The sequence below is a fragment of the Salarias fasciatus genome, assembly GCF_902148845.1.
Source record: "Salarias fasciatus chromosome 23 unlocalized genomic scaffold, fSalaFa1.1 super_scaffold_20, whole genome shotgun sequence".
Classification (NCBI taxonomy): domain Eukaryota; kingdom Metazoa; phylum Chordata; class Actinopteri; order Blenniiformes; family Blenniidae; genus Salarias; species Salarias fasciatus.
This window is the reverse complement of record NW_021941230.1, coordinates 13,418,074-13,440,988: the sequence shown is the minus strand read 5'-3', so window position 1 is coordinate 13,440,988 and position 22,915 is coordinate 13,418,074. Positions and strand designations below refer to the sequence as shown.

General features: G+C 50.0%; 2 protein-coding genes across 6 annotated transcripts; both read left to right on the top strand.

Moving 5' to 3' along the window:
- Positions 1-974: 974 nt before the first annotated feature.
- Positions 975-7,401, top strand: mrpl39 (mitochondrial ribosomal protein L39). The gene is made up of 10 exons (XM_030086577.1): positions 975-1,125; positions 2,753-2,959; positions 3,044-3,183; positions 3,275-3,374; positions 3,458-3,525; positions 3,682-3,794; positions 3,877-3,942; positions 4,016-4,169; positions 5,270-5,317; positions 7,255-7,401. The coding sequence occupies exons 1-10, from the start codon at positions 1,089-1,091 to the stop codon at positions 7,327-7,329; spliced, it is 1,008 nt and encodes a 335-aa protein (XP_029942437.1). The 5' UTR covers positions 975-1,088; the 3' UTR covers positions 7,330-7,401.
- A 1,881-nt stretch (positions 7,402-9,282) lies between these two features.
- On the top strand, positions 9,283-22,234 carry jam2a (junctional adhesion molecule 2a). 5 transcript variants are annotated; one of them, XM_030086579.1, is made up of 11 exons: positions 9,283-9,675; positions 14,325-14,390; positions 14,530-14,640; positions 17,533-17,682; positions 17,767-17,948; positions 18,166-18,268; positions 18,477-18,584; positions 18,722-18,734; positions 21,071-21,145; positions 21,442-21,475; positions 21,556-22,234. In XM_030086579.1, exons 1-11 carry the CDS (start codon positions 9,627-9,629, stop codon positions 21,592-21,594), a joined length of 930 nt encoding a protein of 309 aa, XP_029942439.1. In that variant the 5' UTR covers positions 9,283-9,626; the 3' UTR covers positions 21,595-22,234. The 5 variants fall into 5 exon arrangements, with proteins under 5 accessions (XP_029942439.1, XP_029942438.1, XP_029942442.1 ...); XM_030086578.1 differs by having other exon boundaries at positions 18,719-18,734; XM_030086583.1 differs by lacking the exon at positions 9,283-9,675 and adding an exon at positions 13,799-13,817 and having other exon boundaries at positions 18,719-18,734.
- The last annotated feature ends 681 nt before the right edge of the window (positions 22,235-22,915 follow it).

Below are 22,915 nucleotides of genomic sequence, written 5' to 3'. Positions count from 1 at the left end.
ATCTCGCCCCACGTCCGGGTGATTTATGATGTTTTGGTCCTGCGGCTGCGGTCCCGCCCGTCCTCCTGGCCTCCGCCGTTAAGTGGCAACACTCAGGCTGCTGATCCCGTTCCCGAGAAATCCAACGGGCATTTGTCAAATCCAGCGCGCCATTAGAGTCCATTAGGGGATGAAATTGGGGACGTGTGAGACTTCAGATCCACAGTCAGAAGTTTGGATTGTGTCCAATCAGCATTAGAGGAGCAACAGTTTCTCCACACTTTTTCAGCTAATTTTGAGATAATTTTTTTTTTTGCACCATCAATAAAAAAGTAGTAAAAGTGTCTATCGGCGTCTGAAACAAGTATTGGGCAAAGATAAATAGCAGCTTTGAAGAAAAGATTGCTGATGTACATGTTTTTTTCCTCTTGGCTGTGCAGTAAATATTGCAGGGGTTTTTTTAAGGGGTGGGTCTGCAGGCCTCCCCTCAAGCCAAAGTGCTGAGCGTTGCTCGTTTCTTGGACGGTAAATTGGATCATGGAGAAAGAAGTGAGCCCATCTGCATTTCCCAAACTTCACAAATACAAGTAAGTTATTTCTTCTTCTTCTTCTTCTTCTTCTTCTTCTTCTTCTTTTGGATAGAGGGCAGATACAGCAATGAAATTTTCACAATGTTCAACAAACCACTTACACCTGGTCAATATGAGATACAGCTGTTATTTAGGTAATTCAATAAAACATATTGTTATTATTGATGTGACATGATGCAGATCGACCCTATTTGAGCTGAGATATCTTACCTGCATTACTCAATATTAATGTATATATGTCCAAAAGTCAATAGAAATGATAAATCCCTCCATAAAGTCGCTTCTATTCGTAGGACCGTATTCAATCTACTTCCAACAGCGCCCTCTGCTGCCACGGAAGAGGAACTGCACGCCGGAACCTTTCCGCTCCTCTCGGAGTTTCTCTCCGGACTCCACTCAGCGGCACGCACGACAGGCATGATGTCCTCCAGAGGGAGTTAGTGATAGAAGTCTGCGTTTTAACTAGTATTCGCCTATTTTAACTTTTTGTTTGTCGTCTTTCGGGAGGTTTCCGGGGAAATGGCGAGCAGGACCGTGTGTGGAGTCTTCCAGCGCCGTGAGTAGACGCTAACTAGCATAGTTAGCATGTTAGCTGTGGAGCTCGGAGCTGTCAGCTTCTTAAATGTCACGAATTAGTAAGTGATAAAGATTGTTTTTACGCTTTGCTGGAATAAAAAGCCTTTTTTTTTTAATCTACGTATATCTGTGTGGTTAAGTATAACTCTTTGTGAAATGTCGCCCTTCACACGCCTGTGTTTGTTCTGCACAGCTGTGATTAACTGTGTTAATTAATGACTTTCATTTGTTTAGGTTGTGAATGCAAAGCGGTTTTGGGTGATTTTCCTCGATACTAGTTTTCCTAAAATAGGCTTTAGAGCACCTTCAACGAAATGCCAAATTGACAAATTCAGACCATAATAATTGCCTATTGCAGTGATTCAAACACTATATGACAGTAAAATCAAATATGAAGATAGATTATTTAAAGTTTATCTAAAACTAAACTAATCATACTTACTGGGAAAGTTCGACTATCTGCACGTGCATATGGCTGGATGGTAAGGTCTGCACTTCAACCCAGTAGTCACTCTCTTCCTTTCAAATGCAATGTTGTCACACTCTCACAACAGAAAATGTAGAACTCTATATTGCATTATCTGTCAAGTCACTATCAGTTTAGAAAAAAAAAACTTAAAAAGATGTAATCAATACCCAATACTGGTAAAAATGTTATTACAATATCAGTCAGGATAGTTTATTACATAATTGGTGAAGTTATTACACTATTGGGTTTTATTACAGTTTTGATTGAGCAAAGTGCAAATTTTATTACATTTTCAGGAATTTATTCCATTGTCGAGAATTCCCGAATAGTCTACTCTGGAGGGAACAAATGCATGGAGTAATTTCTCAGCGTTGCTTTAAGCATGTTCCTAATTTAAGAAATATTACGCAGACGAAAGAAGGAGGTCCTGCAGACCTGTTTAATAAGAAGAGGTTTAATAACAACAACCTTGAAGGCCTGTGGTACAAAACCCGTTACTAAAGATAGGTTGATCTGATCTAATATTGATGTAATAGTCAGGAGGAAAATGTCTTTAAGCAGTCTAGTTGGGATTGGATCAATAGAGGAAATAGTTGGTTTCGATGAAGAGACAATTTAGAATAACTCAGACGCTTCAATTGGATGAAGGTGTATAGTGTAAATCAGGGAGCTGTCAGCTGTGGGATTCAAACCTGCAAACAAACCGTCCAAATTCAACTTGGCGAGTTACAAAAACTACCCGCGTTACAGTTTTCTCTTTGTGTACTCAGTTTTAAAACCAAAAAGTATGAAGCAATAATGTCTTATAGATCGTTTTCATTCGAGTTACAGATTTTGATCGGCGATGATTGACATGATCGTTTGTTTGATCTCAATCAGTTTTAGCTTCAGTTTTAGTGATTTTCAAGTTCAACACACACAGAATGTTTGTTACTCACAGTGTTTACACACACACATATTCACTGTGAAATATTGCTGAGTAACAGTGTCGTGCCAGGAAATCACCTTTTTATCTGCTGTATTGATCAGTGTGAGTGTGAGTGTGTGCTCCCACTAACTTCAGGAGATAAGAGACGATCTCCTCCTGTTTCCCACCTCTGTGTTCATAACGTTGCTGCCTCGGATCGAATCTCTCCAGGCTTCGCCTCCGCCGCCGCCGCCGTACGTCCGTCTCTGGCCGAGATCCGAGGCCAGCGCAACGCCGTCTTCTCCAGGGAGCAGGCCCGGCAGAGGGCGCTGTTCCCCCGCATCGAGAAGGTGGAGGTGTCCGTGCAGGGCCCGGGCCTGGACGGCACGCTGCTCGTCATGAACAGAGGGATGTCCACGCCGCTCAGCTGCGCCCGCCGTGCGTCCAACAGCCTCAGCGTCAGCCCGGGTTTCCTCACACTTCACTGTCTTAATCTCGTCCTCTGGTTTTGTTTGCCTTCAGATCTGACCGAGTATCACGTGACGAACTCGGCCTTGGCGCTGGTGGACGGGGAGCCGTGGCCTCTCAACCAGCCCCTCACACGCCCCTGCTCGCTCAGCCTGCTCACGTTCACGGACAGCGACCCGACTCTGGTGAACCAGGTACTGCCGGAGCGCGGCGGCGCTTCAGGACCACGGATTGTGGTTCAGGAGCAGGAGGGATGATGAGGTGTGTTGTAAACCGTGTCCTCAGGCGTACTGGCGCTCCTGTGCCGCCCTCCTCGGTCAGGTGCTGGAGACCGCTTTCAAAGACGACTTCGCCGTGGAGCTGCTCAGCACGCCGGACGTGCCGGGTAGGAGACCAGCCTGGTTCTGGCTGCTGTTCTTTTGACGATTCACGATTGTTATGCAGCTAATGGCGTGTTTCCTGCCGCAGTCGCTTCAGGGGCCTTCTGCTGTGACGTGGCCCTGGATCCTCAGCTGGACTCCTGGACTCCCTCCGAGGTGTGTGAGGACAGTAATCTGCGTTTGTTTCATCTTTTTACTTGTCAGGGACCTTGTGTTGTGGACAGTGATCGTGATTTGTTGGGTCCCGATGAGCAGTTTTCCCTCCAGAGTGGCTCCTCTGTGCAGTGACGGTGTCTCTGCTGGTCTCCTCAGGAGTCGCTGCGCTCGCTGACCCGAGGCGCTCTGCAGCTGATCCACCAGGACCTGGCCTGGGAGCCTCTGGAGGTGTCTGTTCCTGTGGCGCTGGAGGTTTTCTCACACAGCAGGTGAGTTCAGCTGCTGCTCCGGCTTCTCTTTCCACGCTTTATGGACTTTAACGTCGTGCTGCTGCCTCCGTTTGTGTCGCAGGTGTAAACAGGAGGAGGTGGAGGACAAAGCTTCACAGAGTGCCAAAGGCACCGTGACGCTCTACAGGTAACGCACCACGTTTCGCTGCGTCTGAACGGGAATCCCCTCACTTTTCCTCACCGTCGATCCTTTCCTGCAGATGCGGCGACCACGTGCTCCTCAGCGGGGGCCCTCTCGTGGCCCGGACCGGCCTGTGCTCCCAGTACGAGGTGACGGCGGTCCACAGCCTGGGACCGGGACCCTGGGGTCTCCAGCGCAGAGTGCAGGGTCTGTCACTGCCTCTGCAGCTGCAGGTAGGAACCAGGAGAACCAGCACCTGCAGTGTTTACGTACCTGCAGATTCTGTGATCTGGAGAAATAACCAAACACTCTGACACGTTTCAGCTGGCATTTCAACAATCCACAGTAAAACATCCAAACTGCAGTCTTTTTTCTGTCAAAGACGCAGCGAACATTAAATAAATAGCAGCACTATTGAACATCTGTTTTTTGAGAACAGACACATTTCAATCTATTTATTTTTCCCACCATATGCTCATTAAAATATAGATGACACGATCTTCAGAAATCACTGTTTGGCTCGTGAAGGACGGACTGATTTATTTATTTAAAAACATCTTTCAGTCACAAGGCGAATTTAAATGAAACCTCAAAGAACATTAAAAAGTAAAAATCACTTAACTGCTGAAGACTGAGTTCAGATATTTACTGGGCTTAAAGTCTGAGTTCATTAAAACATTTAGAATTCCTTTTTTTACACAAAAGACTGGAAAAATAGTCTTTTTTTTCAGCCTCAAGTTGAAAGATAAAGTTAGAAAACTTCACACACGTGATGCACGTGGCAGGATGAGTTTCACTGTTTATTTATTTTAGCCTTTATTTACCTGCTAAGTTCACTGAAAACTGTTTTTCTGTTGAGGAAGAAAACATGAACCTCAGTTTAAAAAAAAACGGTGACTGTTGTTCCCAGTTTGTCCACTGGGGGTCGCACTGTCTCTGCAAGAGTCAAGCTTCAAGCCTAAAACTGAGCCAAAGAAATAACAGGGTGGTGAAACCGTGCAAACAGCAGGTCGTTGTACGTTTTCCTGCAGAAACACGTGGTTGCTTCAGTAAATGTTGGAGTTTTGAGGGCTCAGAGTTTCCCTCGCCGCTGCTCTGTTGCTTCCCGGCTCTGTCAGGTGTGTGAGAGGCGTGTTCTGCATGTTCCTCCCGCTTCTGATGAACGAGTCAGAACCGAGAGCGGAGCTGCCAGACGGCTGCGCCGGGCGGGAGGCAGGAGATGCAGCGCGGCGCTCAGACGTCCTTTGTGATATTGAGGATTGTTGTGCACGAAAATGCTTTATTGGGTGTCGCGCACGTGCCTGCAGGTCACGTTGTCTGGTCCTCTCCGCAGGCTCATCACACAGTGTGGAGGAGGCTGAGGGAGCGTGCACAGAAGCGGGTAAGAACAGCAGCAGCGACGTGGACGTTTTGGACCCTCGCTCTGCTCTGCATGCTGGAGACTTGTCCAAATTAGTGGCTGCTGCAGTAGCCAGAGGTTAGGATTTCACACTGCTATTTTTATTGCCTTGCTTTATTATTTTGGCAAAAGCTGGGGGAGAAGCGATGCATTGTGGGCCGCGATGTGAAGGAAAAAGCTGGCGCCGTCCTCCTTTATGAAGGGCAATCTGCTGCTTTCAGAACATCAAAGAGCAGCGACGATCCAAAGAGGAAGTATTTTTTAAACCCCTCCAGGTCCAGACGCTCATTGACAATGTGACATTTAGATTGATGAAACATTCGCATAAACAAGTTTGACTGGCGCTCCGGAAGAGACGCATAAATCCTGAGAGTCCAACTGGGCTGCGAGTTAATTTTGGACGGAGTCATCTGGGCGAATATATTCTGCTGCAGTCTTTCTGGCATCCTCAGTGCATCACTGGTTGCATAATGAAAAAAAAAAAAAAAAGGAAAAAAAGACGTGCTCATTAATAGACACACTTGATTTGGCATCTGATGACACTCGGCGCTCTGTGGCCTACATTTTATTTTCACTGAGGTCCTTCTATTCTGGGAGTTTTAAAAAGCAGTAGAGCGAGGACGTCACGTCGCGTCGGCCCGGCGGATATTAGCATGCAGGTCCGGAGCGGCCGCCGGGCGTCCGCTCGACGCCGCTGGAGGTCACTTCTCCAGATTATCACCTGTCTGTGCAGCCGTCCTCTCCCCGCCGCCGCCGCCGCCGCCGCTAATCACAACAAGAGCTGTGCAGTGGAAAGGGCCTGAAAGTTCTCTGAAGGACTCCTGAGGAGGAAAACAAGCCTGAATCACGTCTCCTCCAGAGGAAGGAGGTCGTTTAGGACACACACACACACACACACACACTCACACACACACACACACAGAGCGCGTGAAGATTTCACCACGGCTCGGGTTTGATTCCATCTCGGATCAGAGCTGGAGTTTCAGTCACTCCTGAACCTGGCAGAAGTGTCTTCGTGCTCCCGGCTCTGCTCTCCCTCACACCAGATGTTCAGAAACAATATTTCAAACTCTGCTGGAGTCTGAGTCCCGCCGTCGCAGTTCGGAGCAGATTTTATCTCCTTCGGTTCCAGACACTCCTCTGTAGTTCGGTGTTTTAATAATGCTGCACATCCTCCGTGATGCTCACAATGTTAACCCTGCGATTCCACTGAGGTCGGGGTTTTTGATACTTTAGGGGTTTTTTGCTCAGATTTTTTTTTTCTCTTTTCTGACTGACGGTGACGAGTGAAGTTTATGGTTCTTCAGCCACGGTCGCCTTATCTTCATCTATCCTCTCTCTCTGTTCTGTCAGTATCAGCAGTGTTTTGCATGATTAGAAATTCCACCAAGAAGCTTCGAAACATGATCTTCCAGCTTCCCCCCTGAACTCGATGTAGAAAACATTAAAAGCGATGCGTTTTCCCTTGAAACGTCATGGACACGGCTCCTCAAACTCTTCAATTGGGAAACTTGACCGACAGGATTAGATTTTTCCTGCAGAAGCTCCTCTGGTCTCATGTGGAAGCTCTGGCTCCAGTTCGATCCATCTGTCACTTCTGATGTCATTTTTCTCACGTGAAACCTGACGGACGAGTGTTGCTTTGTGGCCTGGAGCCGCCGACGGGTCTCTGGGAGCAGCGTGGCGTGGGCGGCTGTGCTCGGCGAACCGGCTGCAGGCGGTGGGGAGGCCCGTCCCCCCGTCTGCCTCCAGCTGGCGCTCCAAACACCGCCGCCCGCCCGCCCACGCTGCAGACTGCCTCCCAGAACCACCCTCTGCAGCCACCGCGGACGTCCTCCTGGAGAGACGAACACCTTTCAGAGCTTCCAGAGACGATTCAGCAGCCTCCTCACTTCTGTGTTTGTTGTTGTTTTGCTCAGGTGGATCTGCCCGAACCCGAGAAACCAACTCCAGCATCTCCTCCGGAGTCAGTTCAACCTGTGACAAACCAATAACCACACACACACACACACACACACACACACACGGGTCTGATTGAATTGTTCAATAAATGTGTATAAACATGACCAATCACTTCCAAATGTGTTTCTTCTTCTTGTTTTAGCTCGTTGTGAAAGTGGAAATGAGTGGAAGTCCACGTGAGTCAGCGGTGTGTCGAACAACATAAAGCTGTGTGTGTTTAGTGCGTGTGGTGTGTGTGTTTGCAGCTGCTGCGTCTTATCACTCGTCCAACAGGTGGCTCTCGGCCCTGCGTGTGTGAGAAAGTGCGAGCGTCCTTCAGGATTGTAGCTTTTCGTCTTCGCGCCGTTGATCCTCCCCGCAGGACTCGGAGCAGCTCAACATGTCGCGCAGAAATCTGTCTCCGAGTCACAGCTGCTGTTGAAACTCTGCCCTGTCAGAAGCCGGGACTAGTCGAGGTGGTTGAAGACGGCCGGTTAACTGAGAGCAAACCGATCCTCTGATTAATCCGTCCGACATCTGAGAGTTGGCGAAGTTGACGTGACGAGTCCGGCGCAGCAGAGAAAGTCGTTTGCGTTGTTCTCGCTCGCCCACGTCTCCATCAGGAGACAGCTGGAGCGACGCCGCTGCAGCCCGAGCAGCTGCCGCTTCCACTCGGGCAGCCCGAAACTCCCTGACAGTGTGTGTGTGTGTGTGTGTGTGTGTGTGTGTGTGTGTGTGCGAGACACACCCCGCAGCATTTGGAGGCGGCAGCAGCAGCCGGTGAGATGCTTGAACCGGCGCCCTGAATTCCTGCTGCAGAGATGTGGACCAGCACCAGGTCCACTCCCAGTTCCACACACTCCAGCTTTTACTCACTGAACGTCGAGCACTGAAGTCAGGATAAAGTATTAAATCCTTCAAAGAAAGACAACAAAAAAAAAAAAAAAAATCCAATGTTTTGTTGTAGAAAGTCTCAGAAAAGTTCTGTTTTCTGTCAGAGTGAAAAAAAAAAATGCTCCGTAAGTTTAGTTTATTTAGTTTAAGGAGAAATCGTGTTAGAAATCTAATTGTCACTCCCCCTGCATGAAGAGTTCTGACAATAACAAATGTTAAAACTATGAAAAAAAACTTGGTTAAATACAAACTTCAATCATTTGAGTCTGTTTTCACACTTCTTTTTCCCACTGTTCGACTTCAATCAACATCTTTATTCCATTTTTAAATAATTTATAATTGTAAAACTGAGTCGGCAGTATCAAGCCTGCCCCATCCCGGACTCCGACAGAACCAGAACCAGAACCAGGATCAGAACCAGTCAAACTGCACATGGTGACATGATGGTGAGCTCTTCAGCACCAAGGACAGTGACGCCTTTTCCTGAGGCTCTTTCAGATGATCAGCGTGATCAATCGAACGTGCTGCGCGAATAATGGATCTGTTATTTGAGCAAAGATCGTATTGCCCTTTTTTTTTGTTTTTAATTACCAAATCAGATTATCGTGCAAAGAAGAAGGCAGAATATATAAACTGAAGTCTCGCTTTGTTTCAGGTTCTGGGTTTGAAACGTCAGGCTGGAAAACACCAAATCCCTGGTGTCATATCTCTGTCAACTCCCAGATGATCCGATTCTTCAGGTGTCATGTAAACGGGTTCACTATGACGTCATCGTCCAGTCGGGCTGGACCCGGTTTTGGCCCTCGAGCCACCAGTTTGCACCTAATTGAAGGCGCTCGTCGGACTTTTCTCTTGTGTTTGTGTAACCGCTGCTTCCCTGGAGAACTTTCCTGCAGCAGGTCGCTCTCCGGGATTTCCAGTCGGGTTCGGTACCGGTTCCCGGGTCCCGGTGCGCCCCCCGCCGCGTGCAGTGCGCGTGTCGGACGCGGCGCTGCGCTCTCGGCGCTCTCGCCGCCGCGCCGCTCGTCAGAAATCCCTCCCCGCCCTCTGCCTCCACCTCCGTCTCCACCTTCAGTCTCCACCGCGCCGCGCGCCAGAAGCGAGGAAGGCGGGCTCCCCTTCACCTCGAGACTCCGCCGCTTCCCCGCCGCGCGCCGCTCCGCCTGGACCGCGGACCTCCCGACTGATCGGTGCCGGAGTTGCGCGCACCTCCTCCTCCTCCTCTTCCTCCTCTTCCTCCTCCCCCGTTACTCCGCTCCGCTCCGCTCCGGGCTGGTCCGGTCCTCCGCTCCCCCCTCCGCCCCCCTCCTCCCCCGGACAGCGGGTCACTGTTCCCTGGAAGCTGGAGGGATGATTGGAGAGTTGTGAAGAAGTGTGAGAAGAGCTCGGCTCGGCTCGGCTCGGCTCGGCTCGGATCGGGATCTGCCTCCTCGCTCCGTCCAGGGAAGACGCGATCATGGAGGGGACGTCCCTGTATCTTCCTATTGTTGTTTTACTGATGCAATGTAAGTGGAAACTCTTCCTCCACAGGAATGGTGGTGTGTTTGTGTGTGTGCGTGTATGTGTGTGTGTGTGCGCGCGCTCCTGGACGGATGAAGTGCTGGCAGCAGGTTGACTCTCAAAGAATTATGAGTCGGTTAATGTGAATTGTTTGTAATGTTACAAGCGGGCTGAGGCTGTTTGTTTGAGCATGTTGAAGTGAAGTCTTGGCACGGCCCAGCCCCCCACACCCCCACACCCCCCCCTGTGAGAGGGGGGCACCATGACGGTGCAGCCAGCCTGGGTCCCCTCAGCTTGGCCCTGAAGCAGCCTTGGCCGGGCTCCACCTCGGGGTGTGGGCGGTGGGCGCCGCTTCTCTGGCACCGACAAGCGGCAGGGCCGCGCGTGAGGTCGGCCCGCTTGGATTCGCACCAGCAACTCCAAGCTGTCTCTGGGCAGGGCTGAAAGGCGGGGGACTCGGGGAAGAAAACAAGTCGGAAGTGAGGGGAGAGGGCGAGATCTGCTGAAGCGCCCTGACATGGACGAGAGGAGACGGAGAGAGTGAGTGACGCACGCCTTGCTCGCTGCCTGTCCACATCTCACCACCTGTCAGGCCAACGGGTCACGAGTTCACCGAGGTGTGTGTGTGTGTGTGTGTGTGTGTGTGTGTGTGTGTGTGTGTCTGTGTGTGTGTGTGTGTGTGTGTGTGTGTGTGTGTGTGTGTGTGTTGCCAGTCCTGCTGTGACACGGACTGGGTGATGGACTGTCAGTCGCTGTCCTGCTGCCTGTGAACTGGTTCCTGAACACACTGGAGTCCAGGAGGAAAGTTCTGGGTGGGTCTGTGTGGCGAGGGAGCCGTCGGCCCCCACCGGCCCCCACCGGCCCCCACCGCCCCCCCCCCCCCCCCCCCCCCCCCCCCGCGGCCCCCACGCTGTGTCTGCCCGGGACAGCTGTTGCTCACAGTGTTACAGTCATACAGGCAGGCTTTGTTCGAAGGGCGAGCGAGCGAACACACACACACACACACACACACACACACACACACACACACACACACTCACTCACACTCACACTCACACTCACACTCACACAGAGGCGTCGTGCGTCCTGTTTTTCCTCACCCCTCCCTCCCTCAGCCTTGAAACGTGCGCGCCGTCCACGTTATCTCCATCACGCAGCCAGACAGGACATTTCCTCTGGGTGCATCTCTCTCCCGCTTTCATTTGTTCCCTGTTAATTTGAATAAGTGCCTCAATTAGGAGCGTGCCGTGCCTTTGACCCCGGCACAGGCCCCGACGACCGACCCCCCCCCCCCCTCCCCCCTCCCTCCACCGCCACCTTCAGTAACACTCTGTGCCGACCACATAATGAGAATTACGCTGCGTGCCAAGGAGCGAGTGTTTGGTCCTTCTATTTTCTGCTCAGGCTGTGAGTTGAGGTTCTGTCGCGCTGCTTGGTGGTTTTTTAACACCATGAACACACACTTTCTCCCTCTCTCTCTCTCTCCCTCTCTCTCTCTCTCTCTCTCTCTCTGTCGTTGTTGCTATTGTTAGATGTTTCTCAGCTTCAAAGCGTCAACAGGCCCATTTTAATTACCACTGTGGTTTATCTGATGCCGAGCTGCAGCAGGACCACCAGAGACCCGCTGCCGGGATGATGCACACGTGAAACCCTTCCAGACCCTCTTTCACCTGGCGATCCGGGCCGGTCGTCAGGATCCTGTTGGCTGTGCGGCTCCAGGAAGGCCTCCCAGAGTCGGGAATAATGACCCTGATATTATACATTCTGGGTGCTCGGTGGCTGCAGAGGACTCTCTCTCCTGCCGGGTGACATCTCAGGCTGATCGTGTGTGTGTGTGTGTGTGTGTCGGTGTAGAAACAGCTGATCTGATGTGGATCGGACGTGACGCTTCGGCCAGACCTTACAGTTTCAAATGCGCATTTATTTGTTGGTAGTTTGTGGCGCTGGAGGAGACGTGGTCAGGGTTTATCTGCGCCAGTCGTGGTGTGAGAAGGTTTCTGACTGTGGTGTTTAACCCCCACCCCCTCCACCCCCCCCCCCAGCTCCGTCAGGTCTCAGGTGGAGCGCGCTCAGCTCCGTGGAGATATTGACTTTTCGTGTGTCCGCTGTACATTTGGACGCCGCCTGCATGTGACGTCTCCGCGCGGCACGTGAGCCGCGGCACAGGCGCATAATCGAAATGACACATCCGTGGCTCAGTGGGTCAACTTGTGCGGCTCGCTGGCAGACATGGGCGTGCGAGCGTGACTAACCGTCGGTGTGGACCTCTTGGACGGCGGAGTCGCGGAAGGCCGTTAGCTTTAGCCGCCGTCTGAGTCGACCATGTGCTCGATGTCTGCCTCCGCGCCTTTGTAGTTAATCGAGGCCTCTGAAGATGACGGACCTCACGTACAGAGGCTCTCCGCTCAGTTTTCTGATGTGTGTGTGTGTGTGTGTGTGTGTGTGTGTCACTCTCAGAGAAGCACACCCAGGACGAGGAAGCTGTCAGCCCCGCTTCATTTCCTTTTTCTCAAAGAGACACCCTTCAAGGTGGCGGCAGGCCTGGTCTCACACTCGGTGACAGTGCCGCTGTCTGAGAGGATCTCCCTGGCCTTCAATCCCGCTCTCTCTTTTATTCATGCTTCTGCGGGTCTCTTGTCTCCCCCCCCCCCCCCCGCCCGCCAACCTCTGGCCGGTCCCCTCTCCGCCTCGCTCTCCTCCACTCCATTTGGATTCTATTCTTAGGGCCGCTCATCTCTCCTGGATCCTTCATTCTCGTCCCTCTTTTAATCTCATTGTATCTCGCTCGCTCGTCTTGTTCATCCTCCAGCGAGACGGTGCTCCTCGGAGGGTGTCGAGCGACACGGGCCCAAACCGCCGCCGTAATCCTGTTACGCCGCTCAGAGTCGGCACAGAGCTCCCCCCGACTCGCCCGGGTCCGGGGCGAACTCTGAACGGGGACGAGCTGAGGAAAAGCTTTCACAGACATTATTATTGTATTGCTGCTGTACGCTTAAAAGCCGCCTGGAAAAAAATGGCCGCCGTGCGGGTGCGTGAGACCTTTGGCCTGATTGTCGGGCCGCTCCAGCCGTCATCCTGTTTCATTCCACGCTTCCTGCCCTTTGTCTCAGCCTGGCCTACATTGTTCCGCGTCACCTCTCCCTCGCTCTGCAGAGGAAGCGCTCTCCCAGCCTGAAAGCTGCAAACAAACAGGAAACCGGACAGTTGGCGTTCTTATATTTAGAAGAGTTTGACTGCGTTGTGACATTTGCATAGACAATGTCAGGAAAGTGTGTGTGTGTGTGTGTGTGTGTGCGAGCTGAAGGTGACGTCCTCGCTACGCCACATTAGAAGTTCGTTAGAAGTTTCTTAAAAGCCCCTTAATGTTCAGAGGAGGTACCTCAGGGGCCCATTCAACATTTATTATGCGCTTTCAAAAAAGCATCGCCTCCAGTCTGACGATCCTTTTTCTTCCTTAATTTGCAGCTGTTTGGGACATAATTCACCCCGAACGCTCACCGTGAAAATGTTGAGCCGCACTCGGAGCTTTCACGGCACGGAGAGCTGGAGATGAAGAAGCAGAGAGACTCGCGACGAGAACACAGACATCTCGCATCCTTCGTCGAGGACGAACCGACGGACACGTCTTTTTAAAATGCACAGCTCTCTTTGGCAAATTCAGAGATTTGGTTCACTCTTTGTTTTTTTTATTAGCACTGCATTTCAAATAAATGTGTGTGATTCATCCTACTTGGACGGGCTTGACCTATTTCGAGCATTGAAGCGTGAAGCGATTGGTTAAAAACAGTCTGTCATCACCAGCTCTTTGTGTTCGGCTCATGCCAACACTCTTATTCCGCTTTAACGCTCATCCTCACTGCCCTCTGTGTTCTGCACCCTCAGAGCAGGGTCTGATATTTGCGTGAGACACTTGGCGTCCCGACCTTCAACCTCTGCAAATCGGAATGCTGGAAAGCGTCTGTTTTAGCAGAATACATGGCTTGTGGGAAAAGGCAGCCCCCCGACCCTCATGGTCTCCGCTCTGCTTTGGCTCATGGACAGGGCAGCATGGAGGATCGAGCCACCAACCTTGGAGAGTGACCCGCCTGATCCACGGCTGACCCACAAGTTGAACCCTTAATCCAATCCAGCCGAGTTGTAACAGCAGGTCGGTCAGTCGGTGGGCTGCGGTGGTCCTGGCAGCAGACCGGAGCTCAGGTGTTCAGGTTTGAATCCCGGTGGATTCCCCACAGTGCTTCAAACTGCTGAAACTGTACCCGGAAGCACATTTCTCCTCCGTTACCCAATCAGAGCACAGGAAGCTGGCCGTCCACTTCCTGTTGGAGTTTGGCAGCAGAGTATCATGACCCGCAGACGGCGCGGTGTCCCCTCCTGTTAATACCCTTCTCCGTGAGGTTAATCTGAACCCGGCACGAGTGAGATGATTGATGACCTTGCGCTAACCTGCTCGTTTAAGCAGGCACACGGCAGGCCGCTCCTTAACCCCGCTGGGATTAGAGCGGAGGAGGCAGTAAATCCCGGCCTCACCTCCGAGCTCCAGGAGGAAGACGGCACGGAGCTTCCTCCTCTGGCTTTCCATTTGCACCTTTTCCCTCATTTTGGGTGAAAGTCTCCTCACCGCCCCTCTCCCCTCTTCCTGTTCTCGCTCCGCCAGGTTCCCCCTGTTCTCCCGTCACGGTGTCCACCAGCAACCACAACGTGGAGGTCCGCGAGTTCACAGGTGAGGCGGAAGAAGCAGCTTCGTTTCACACACTTTTCTCCTCCTGACAGAAGAGTGTGCCACTCTATAAATAGACCAAGCAGTTTAAAAAAAGAGCTGGTGCTGCTGGGGAATAAATAAACACGCCTCTGGTTTTCAGATGCTGTGCTGTCCTGCATGTTCCGCACGGAGAAGGACCAGAACCCTCGGATCGAGTGGAAGAAGAAGGGGAAAGGTGTCTCCTTCGTGTACTACGATGGACACTTCAGAGGTGAGAAGACGGAGCCCTGCTCTGACTAAAAGGGCGTTTGTTTTAATCAGCTTGCAGTGCCAGCTGGGGGAAAGGGGGGGGGGGGCGGGGGCACGGAGAAAAGGAATGATGGGTATTTGGCACGTGTTGTGGAGGCAGAACAATCTGAACCTGTCTGCTGTCCTCAGTCTCACGTCGCTGTGGTTTAGAGGATGTGAATTTAATGAGGGGGAAATAAATAATGAATCACGCAGCAGCTTCACCTGGTCACTCCATTCCACTGATTATTCAGTGAGCTGGACGATTTTCCCAACTGTGGCGGAGCTCCGGAACGCCTCGGAGACGCTCCCCTCAAGGTCGAACCTGCTTTAAAGCACAAATTCATTTCTTCATCACACATGGGAGCCGGCGCTCGTCCTCCAGGTTCAGTAAAGATCAGCTACAGAGAACGTCAGTCTGAGGAAGGAGCTGTTTTTTTAATCAGCACCTCTGAGTGCATAAGAACAGACTAAATATAAACTCACGAACAGTGAAGTTTCACCCATCAGCGAGCCACACAACACGGCCCACAGTGCTTCAGGAAGTACGATCGAACAATCCTAATGTCGAGCGATTCAAATTATGAAAACATTAAAACAAACTGATGAAGAAAGGCGTCATAAATAAAAACTTTATTGAGATAGTAGTCATAAAACGAGTCCAATCTATTGTTTAATGGAGAGACCGAGTCAATGTTTTCAGGCCTGATTTAGAAGAAGTGAGAGTCAGCAGGAAGTTTGCGCCACACGTCGGAGTGGAGGAGCTGAAAGCCGCTTCTGCTTGTTTACTTGCGACTCTGTGAACACAGAGTAAAAACACAAAGAGGATGAATATAGGATCAGTATGGGTTGAGACCAGCATCTATCCAGGATGAGCGCAGGATGATGGAGGATCAGACCAGTACAGAGGATGAAACCAGTATGTTAGGAGACACCGGGATGAGACGAGGATGTGACAAGCATGGATGGATGTAGGATTAAAGAAAGAGGATGAAGTGGTTAGGTTGAGATCAGGATGGAAAGATCAGAATGATGCTTGGAGGATTAGACCAGAATAATGCATACAGGATGAAGCAGAATGGCTGGGCTCGATGTTCAGGTCATTGAGTTGTTTTTTTTTACTGCACATACGGCTAATATCAAAAGGTTGAGGTTTCAAAATGAGGTAAGAGTTTGATATTTAGTTTGGAAGAGGCGTTTTTCACGGGTGAAACTAGAATTTAACCTTTGACTATCCCTAAAATCCCTGTTCTGTCCCTAAATACTGTTGTTTACTGTCAGGTTCACGTTTGTCTGCTGGGTGGTTCTGCGCATGCGTCACCCGCGAACGTGACGATATTTATAAATATATTACTATTTTTTATTATTTAAAACAAATAAGGCTAAAATACCTAAAACATGGCTCAAGGAAACAAAGTGGACCTAACTGAACCGTCTGGAGTGTGTCGGGAGGTGAAAACAGGAAGCATGTTAGGACGTGTGTTAGCATTGGGCTAATGGGACGAGCTAATGTCCCCTGAAACTGAAAGAAAACTCGTTAATGAAGATAAAGCATCACAACGGGTAAGAAGTGAGAAAAATACCAATATATAATGTTTTGACACGAGAAAGTTTGATATTGTCGGTTCTGTTTTGTCGACAGTAACTTTAGCGATAGCTGGCTAATATGCTAAGAAGCTCCGCAGCCGCGTGCTAATAGTTAGCATAGCATTGGGAATAATCAATAATAACTTTGATCACTCTTTTAATAATGTTATTTTTTGTGTCATACAAAACCTGTCATCTCTTTGGTATATTGCACGCCTGGTCAGCTGATACATATAGGTAAATATGAACTTTCGATTTGAATTAATTAAATAAGTGTCATTCGATAAATTGCACTGAATTTTGTACTTGGATTCAACTAAATGTGCATCTCCTGAGAATATATTCAAGTTAAAGTACCAAATAATCAAATAAGTTTGAGCAATGATGGGTTTCATTGTCAGTGACAAACATTAAATCTGTTTCCCAACCATTAAAAAACTCTCCAGAGTTTGGTTTTATATGTTCTTTTTAAAGCCCATAAACAGACTCTCAACATGAGCTGCTGTTCTTTGGAATTATTCTGTGTTGTTGAAGAATCAAAATAGTTTTTGTCATTGTTGAAGACAACAATATTATAAGTGCAGTTGTGTGTCCAAGATATAAAAAGGCAGATAATTTAAAAGAGAGCAATAAAATGTTTTAACAAATCTCTTGGACATTAAAACAACATGGATATTGATTCAGTTGTAATGAGCTGTTTTAATGTGCTTGTGGCCCAGGGCAGCAGCTGTTTCTCATTCACAGTTTATCACATTTGATAACTTTGTCCTTTTTCAAACTAACAGAATTATGATGGAAGTGGCTTGGTTAGGAGTTTTGATAACTTCTGGTGATCGTATAAACACCTGTTTTGCTTTGACTGCATCTGAAATGTGGGAAAATCCTCTAAATAATTCACACATCAAGTGAGGCAAGGACACTTTAAATGAAATCTGCAGAAAATAAATGATTGTAATGAAATAATGATGAAGACACTGAACGTTTAAACAAAAGATGTGAGGGACACAACAGAAGCTCAAAATTCAGCTCATCCTCTGCTGCTCAGCCAGTTTCGACTCAGCAAACATTCAAAATCAGAAGAATTTCCAGCAGAGCTCATTTCTGCCTGAGTAAGCATCGAATGCTACCAGATATATAACGAAACTCACTTTGACCACCTGATGAGTCCAGAAAGTCTCGTTTTCAAGCCTCCCTCCACCAGGAGAGATGAAAACACTGAGCGCTCAGAGGCCGTAACCTTCGGGCAGACGAGACATTTCCTCCTGCTCACCTCCTGTTCTCCCCTCAGGGCCCTTCGAGGGCCGAGCCAGCATCGACGGGGCCACGGTGACGCTGCACCGGGTGACCCAGGACGACGCCGGAGAGTACCGCTGCGAGATCAGCGCCCCCTTCGACTCGGTCAGCCTGGGCGAGACCAACGTCACGCTCAGAGTCCTCGGTACGGCCGACGCGGCGCTCCCACGGCCTCAGACGTGGCGCCGCCGGCCTCCCTTTCCAACCCTCTCCCGTTTCTCCCCTCCAGTGCCGCCGCACACCCCGGCCTGCGACATCCCCGGCTCGGCGGTGACGGGCTCCAAGGTGCAGCTGCGCTGTCGGGACCAGCAGAGCATCCCGCCCGCCACCTACTCCTGGTACAAGGACAACAAGAAAATCACGCACCACGCCAACGCCACCTACGTCATCAACACCCACACGGGCGTGCTGGTGAGTCAGAGCGGGACTCTCCTTCACCGTCCTTCACGGCAGAGCCGCCGGCCGGCGCTCCGGTGTTTACTGACAGACGCCACAGAATTGGTTTAAATACCCCGCAGAGTGACAGTTAAAAAATAATCCTGTGGTGTGAGGCATCTTTTACCTGATGTGTGTGTGTGTGGGTGTGTGTTTATTTTCTCCGTCTTCCCTCTGTGTGTCTCTGCTGCAGGAGTTTAAATCCGTCGCCAAAGAGGACAGCGGTCGATACAGCTGCCTGGCCTCCAACGGCATCGGGTCGCCCAAGATGTGTGAGGCCAAGCGCATGACGATAGGTGTGTGTTGGTGTGTGTTTCCCGCCTCCTGACACCGTCCAGCAGTTTGAAGCGAGCGAGAATTTATTAGCATGAATTATGGACGGCGCTGCGATTTAATGCGCTCAATAAATTATTGGGGATGAAACGGGAAACCGGTTTAACCCTTCAGTGTCTTCGCAAGAGACCCTGGCTTCATGAGGGTTAAAAACTCTCGTCTTGTCTTCAGAGGACGTCAACATCTCGGCGGTGGTGGCGGCGGTGGTGGTGATCTGCCTGCTGGTGGTGATCTGCAGCTGTGGAGGACTCGTCTTACACCGCAACGGCTTCTTCACCCGTGAGTCTGCAACCGCCAACACAGAGAGGGAGAGAGAGAGAGAGAGAGAAACACTCTTATTTATTGTCCCATCCCAACATGAATGACATTGTGTGTGTGTTTTCCCCCCCTGCTCGCCCCGGCTCGGCCGTCAGCAGGACACCGAGGAAGGTAAGAGCTCCTGATTGCATTAACATTGACGTGAACAGACACAGGCTAATACCTCACACACCGAGGAAGAGGAGGAGGAGGAAGGGTGGGGGCTTGTTGTTGCACTTAGACGTCTGCATCTGTGTGCTGAGTCAGGGACCCTGAGAGTGACAGCTGGGAGTGTGTGTGTGTGTGAGAGAGAGAGAGAGAGATTGGCGCCAACAGATGGGAAGTGGTGGGGAAAGTTTTGGAGCAGGTTTGCTGGGATTGATTTCCACAGAAAGACGAGGTGAGCGCGGACAGACAGCGGGGGGATTAGCGGCTGGTAGCGAGCGAGCGGGGGAACCTTGGCAGCGTCGGAGGGAAGTGAAGGCAATTAAACAGATTGGACCGCTAATCTGGAGAAGATCGTTGAGACACTGGAGGATGAGTGTTGTGTAACACTGAGCTGTTCGAGGCACGCTAACTGTGTGTGTCAGCGAGTGTGAGAGACGGCTCAGTGGCCGCTCGCATGTCCTCGTGTGACTGGGCCGACTCGCCGGCTTTGTCATTTGATTCCTGGCTCGTTGCTGAAGAGTCTCCTTGAAGCTCTTTGTCTCTGTTTCCTGAGCACGCTGCTGCCGCCGCTGACGTCCCTCAACACACCGAGACACACACTTCCATCGTCTAATCTCCCAGCAGCAGTCGGTCCTCGGCCAGAGCAGATGAAACGAGCTGCTGATGACTGACGTGGTTTCTATTGTGAAGCTGTGAGATCCAACAGCAGCTGCTTCTGCAGAGGAGAGTTCATTCAGCAACGCACTGGAAATCAGTGGCTTCAGTTACCATTTAGACTTGGATGTAAGAGAAGGTGTGTGTGAGTGTGAAGTTGTTCCATCCTAATAACATCCATTTTCCTCCATCTTTAAAGCGATACTTCAACATTTTTGGCAAATTGGCTCATTTAGCGAAATTCTTTAGTCATTTCGAACAGCATACTTACTTTTTTTGTGAGGGCGAGCTGTTGTTTATTCAGAGGTGAGTCGGGGAAGGTTTTCAGGACGGACACAATGGAAGTGGATGGTATTTTTGCTTCCTCTCCTCAAATTCATCAAATACAAAGTCCAACAACCCCAAAACACTTTGGTGGACACGTTATAATCCGCACATTCACGACGCTGTGAAATATTAATGCAAAATTACGAGATTGAGTTGTTTATGCAAAGATTGCTAAGACGGAACTACTTTCTAAACATGGCGTCTGGGCGTAGTGATTTCAAAAGAAAAAGTAGTTCCCAGTATTTGCTTCAGTGTCGTAACGCTACAATATTATTTGGTGGACACGTTATAATCCGCACATTCACGACGCTGTGGAAAACCAACAAAGTGTTTTGGGGTTGTTGGATTGTGTATTTGATGAGTTTGACGAGGGGGAACAAAAATACCATCCACTTCCATTGTGTCCATCCCGAAAACCTTCCCCGACTCACCTCTGAATAAACAACAGCTCGCCCTCACAAAAAAGTAAGTATGCTGTTCGAAATGACTAAGGAATTGCGCTAAATGTGCCAATTTGCCAAAATGTTGAAGTATCCCTTTAAAGTGTAGCTCACTTCTCCATTAGAGCCTAAATACAGGTAGTAGAGTAACTGTAGTGTCTGCAGGCGACTCTGTTGGTTCAGTAAATGAAGGTGGAGCCTTCAGGTCTCAGAGCTGGCAGGAGGTCGGGGTTTTGTTGCGTTGCTGGTTTGCTGCATGTGTTTGGCTGCATGTGTTGTTCAGCTGCTGCGCCGTTCATAACACACACACACACACACACACACACACACCGAGTGTTTTCATGATGTGGAAGCTGCATGTTTGTCGCTGGACTCTCTCAGTCTGCAGAGTTCAAACGCCGCTCCTGTGTGTGTGGACGACTTGTCCACCAGAACGAGAGGTATTAGCGGAACAGTGTGAGAACCGGATGGAAACAAGCTCAGATCTGCACTCAGTCTGACTTCTAGAAGTGACGGCGTCAGAATGAATGTAGTGACACTGACGCGCTCCATAAGTGTGAGACCTGCTTGTTTTAAAGTCTCCCTGCTTCAGCAGGGGACAGAACCTCTGGAGGTCTGGACTTTTTAAGAATACGTCCCTCCAGTTTGGAGCTCATCTCTCAGTGTGCTTGAGGTCTCGTTTCCTCTCAGACCGAGCAGCGACTCCGAACCTCCAGCAGGCCACAGCCGTCAGCCTGGATGTAGAAGCGGGCAGACCACCGCCGGGTCTGACCCGGAAACACCGGAGCCTCGCCTCTGGTCTCAGACTGCAGCGACACACTTGTCGTTTTCAGGCCGTGTGAACGAGCGCAGTAAAGTCCAGACTGATAACCCCCGCAGGTCCTTCTGGATCTCCCAGCGTCACGGCGCAGCAGCCCACACCAGCAGCCAAACCCTGCACAGAGCAGACGACACGTGAGTGTGAACATCAATTAAAAGTCACGTTGCTTATCGAGGATTAGAGACCTGATCAGGGAGCTCTGGAGGTGTCGCTAAGAAGATTTCTTGTCGTCTTTGGACACTAAAGGTGCTTCTTCCACGAAGTCAGACAACAACAAACCTTTAACCTGACCTGGGTCACTGTCACAGTCAAGTCAGGACACACGAGAGCAGGAACTCGTGGACGAGATTCAGATTTCAGTAGAAGAGTTTGAATCAGCTGCTGCTGCTCTGGAGCCTCGGATTGAGCCCCCCCTCTGTCTGTGTTTCAGGTCCAACGTGAACTACGTCCCTCCGCCTCAAGAAGTGAGTGTGTCTCTGTGTGTCTCTGTGTTTTCTGAGCCGCATGTTGACGCTGTGGCCCTGACTGTCGCCTCCTCCTCCAGCCGCAGGATTTCAAACACACACAGTCGTTCATGCTGTGAGACGCCGGCCTTCCTTCCTTCCTTCCTTCCTCCCCTCTGACGACGCTCCACTCCACGGATAAAGGTGCCAACACTCTTCACTTCTCTCCCTGGACCCTAGAAACTCTCCATCCTCCTCGTTCCTCTCTCCTCCATCGACATCACGCCCTGGTCCTCTGCTTCCCCCTGGTGGTCAGATGGAGACTTTACAGCCCAGCAGTTTTTTTTTTTTCCACTCGTTTGGAATTTTTCTGTTACCAAAGACTGATGTTAAACTTTAATCATGACGAGGGAATTCTCCCTGAAGCCATAGGGAAATGAGATTTAGTGTTTCCAACCCGCTCAGACTGAACTACAGCTTACCTCAGTCAGGATGTCGTCTACTGGAGCCAATTCTACTGCGACCGACCCCATCTCCATCCCAATGTGCCTGCATGGTCTTTTTGATAAATCTCTCTACTGTAAACCTCGTGCCTTTTTGATTTGTCTGTCATATTTATCTATGGGATCACACTTTTTTGTAAACAACTTGCCTTACTTCTTTCTGTCTTGATATTTTTGTGCCACTCGGAGATCAGGCGGAGAGTCTGTTTTTAGATCGTCTGGATGATGTTGGGTTTTATTTGAGCGGTGTATCAGTAATAAAGTTTTTCTATTCAATGTTTAGAGCACCAGGTGGTCTGCATTTATTTTTAATGTGATCTCTGCCTGAGAGAAGGAGCCGAGGGTTTCCCACTCTGCACTTAAAACTCACTTCAAGGGGAAAAAAAAAAAGACTTGGTAAGCTACAGTTCACACTGACCTGTGTCAAACCAGGAGGAATCAAACCGCAGGCCATCAGGTCGTGAGCCTGCAGAAACAAAGAAGGGAAGATGTGGAACCACATATGAAGAGGAGATCTAGACAGACCTTCCAGCCTTCTGATTCCAGCGAGACCTTATTAAAGATGTCTCTTCACCTCACAACATCAACACACCCCATTTTACAAACGGAGCGCGAGCAAAGAGCCTGGACATCGATCTGAGGTTCACTCGGTGGTAGTAGTTCCTACTTTTGACCACCAGGGAGCAACCTTCCGTTTCTCCATGAACAGCACAGCTTGTTTTCACTGCCCTCTTGTGGACAGATGTAGGAATGATAAGGGTTCAAACCCACGCGTTTAAAGTGTGGAGGGAAGACTTTGTGTATAAAGGTGAGTATGACAGCAGGAGTGGCCGGACAGCTTGTTCATCCAACAAGTGAAGTTTAATGCAACATCACGATTTCACTTGTTTAATGGCTGCAAAGCTAAACACACACTGTGCCTGGGAACTGAACCCAGGTCTCCCACTTCACAGGCGGT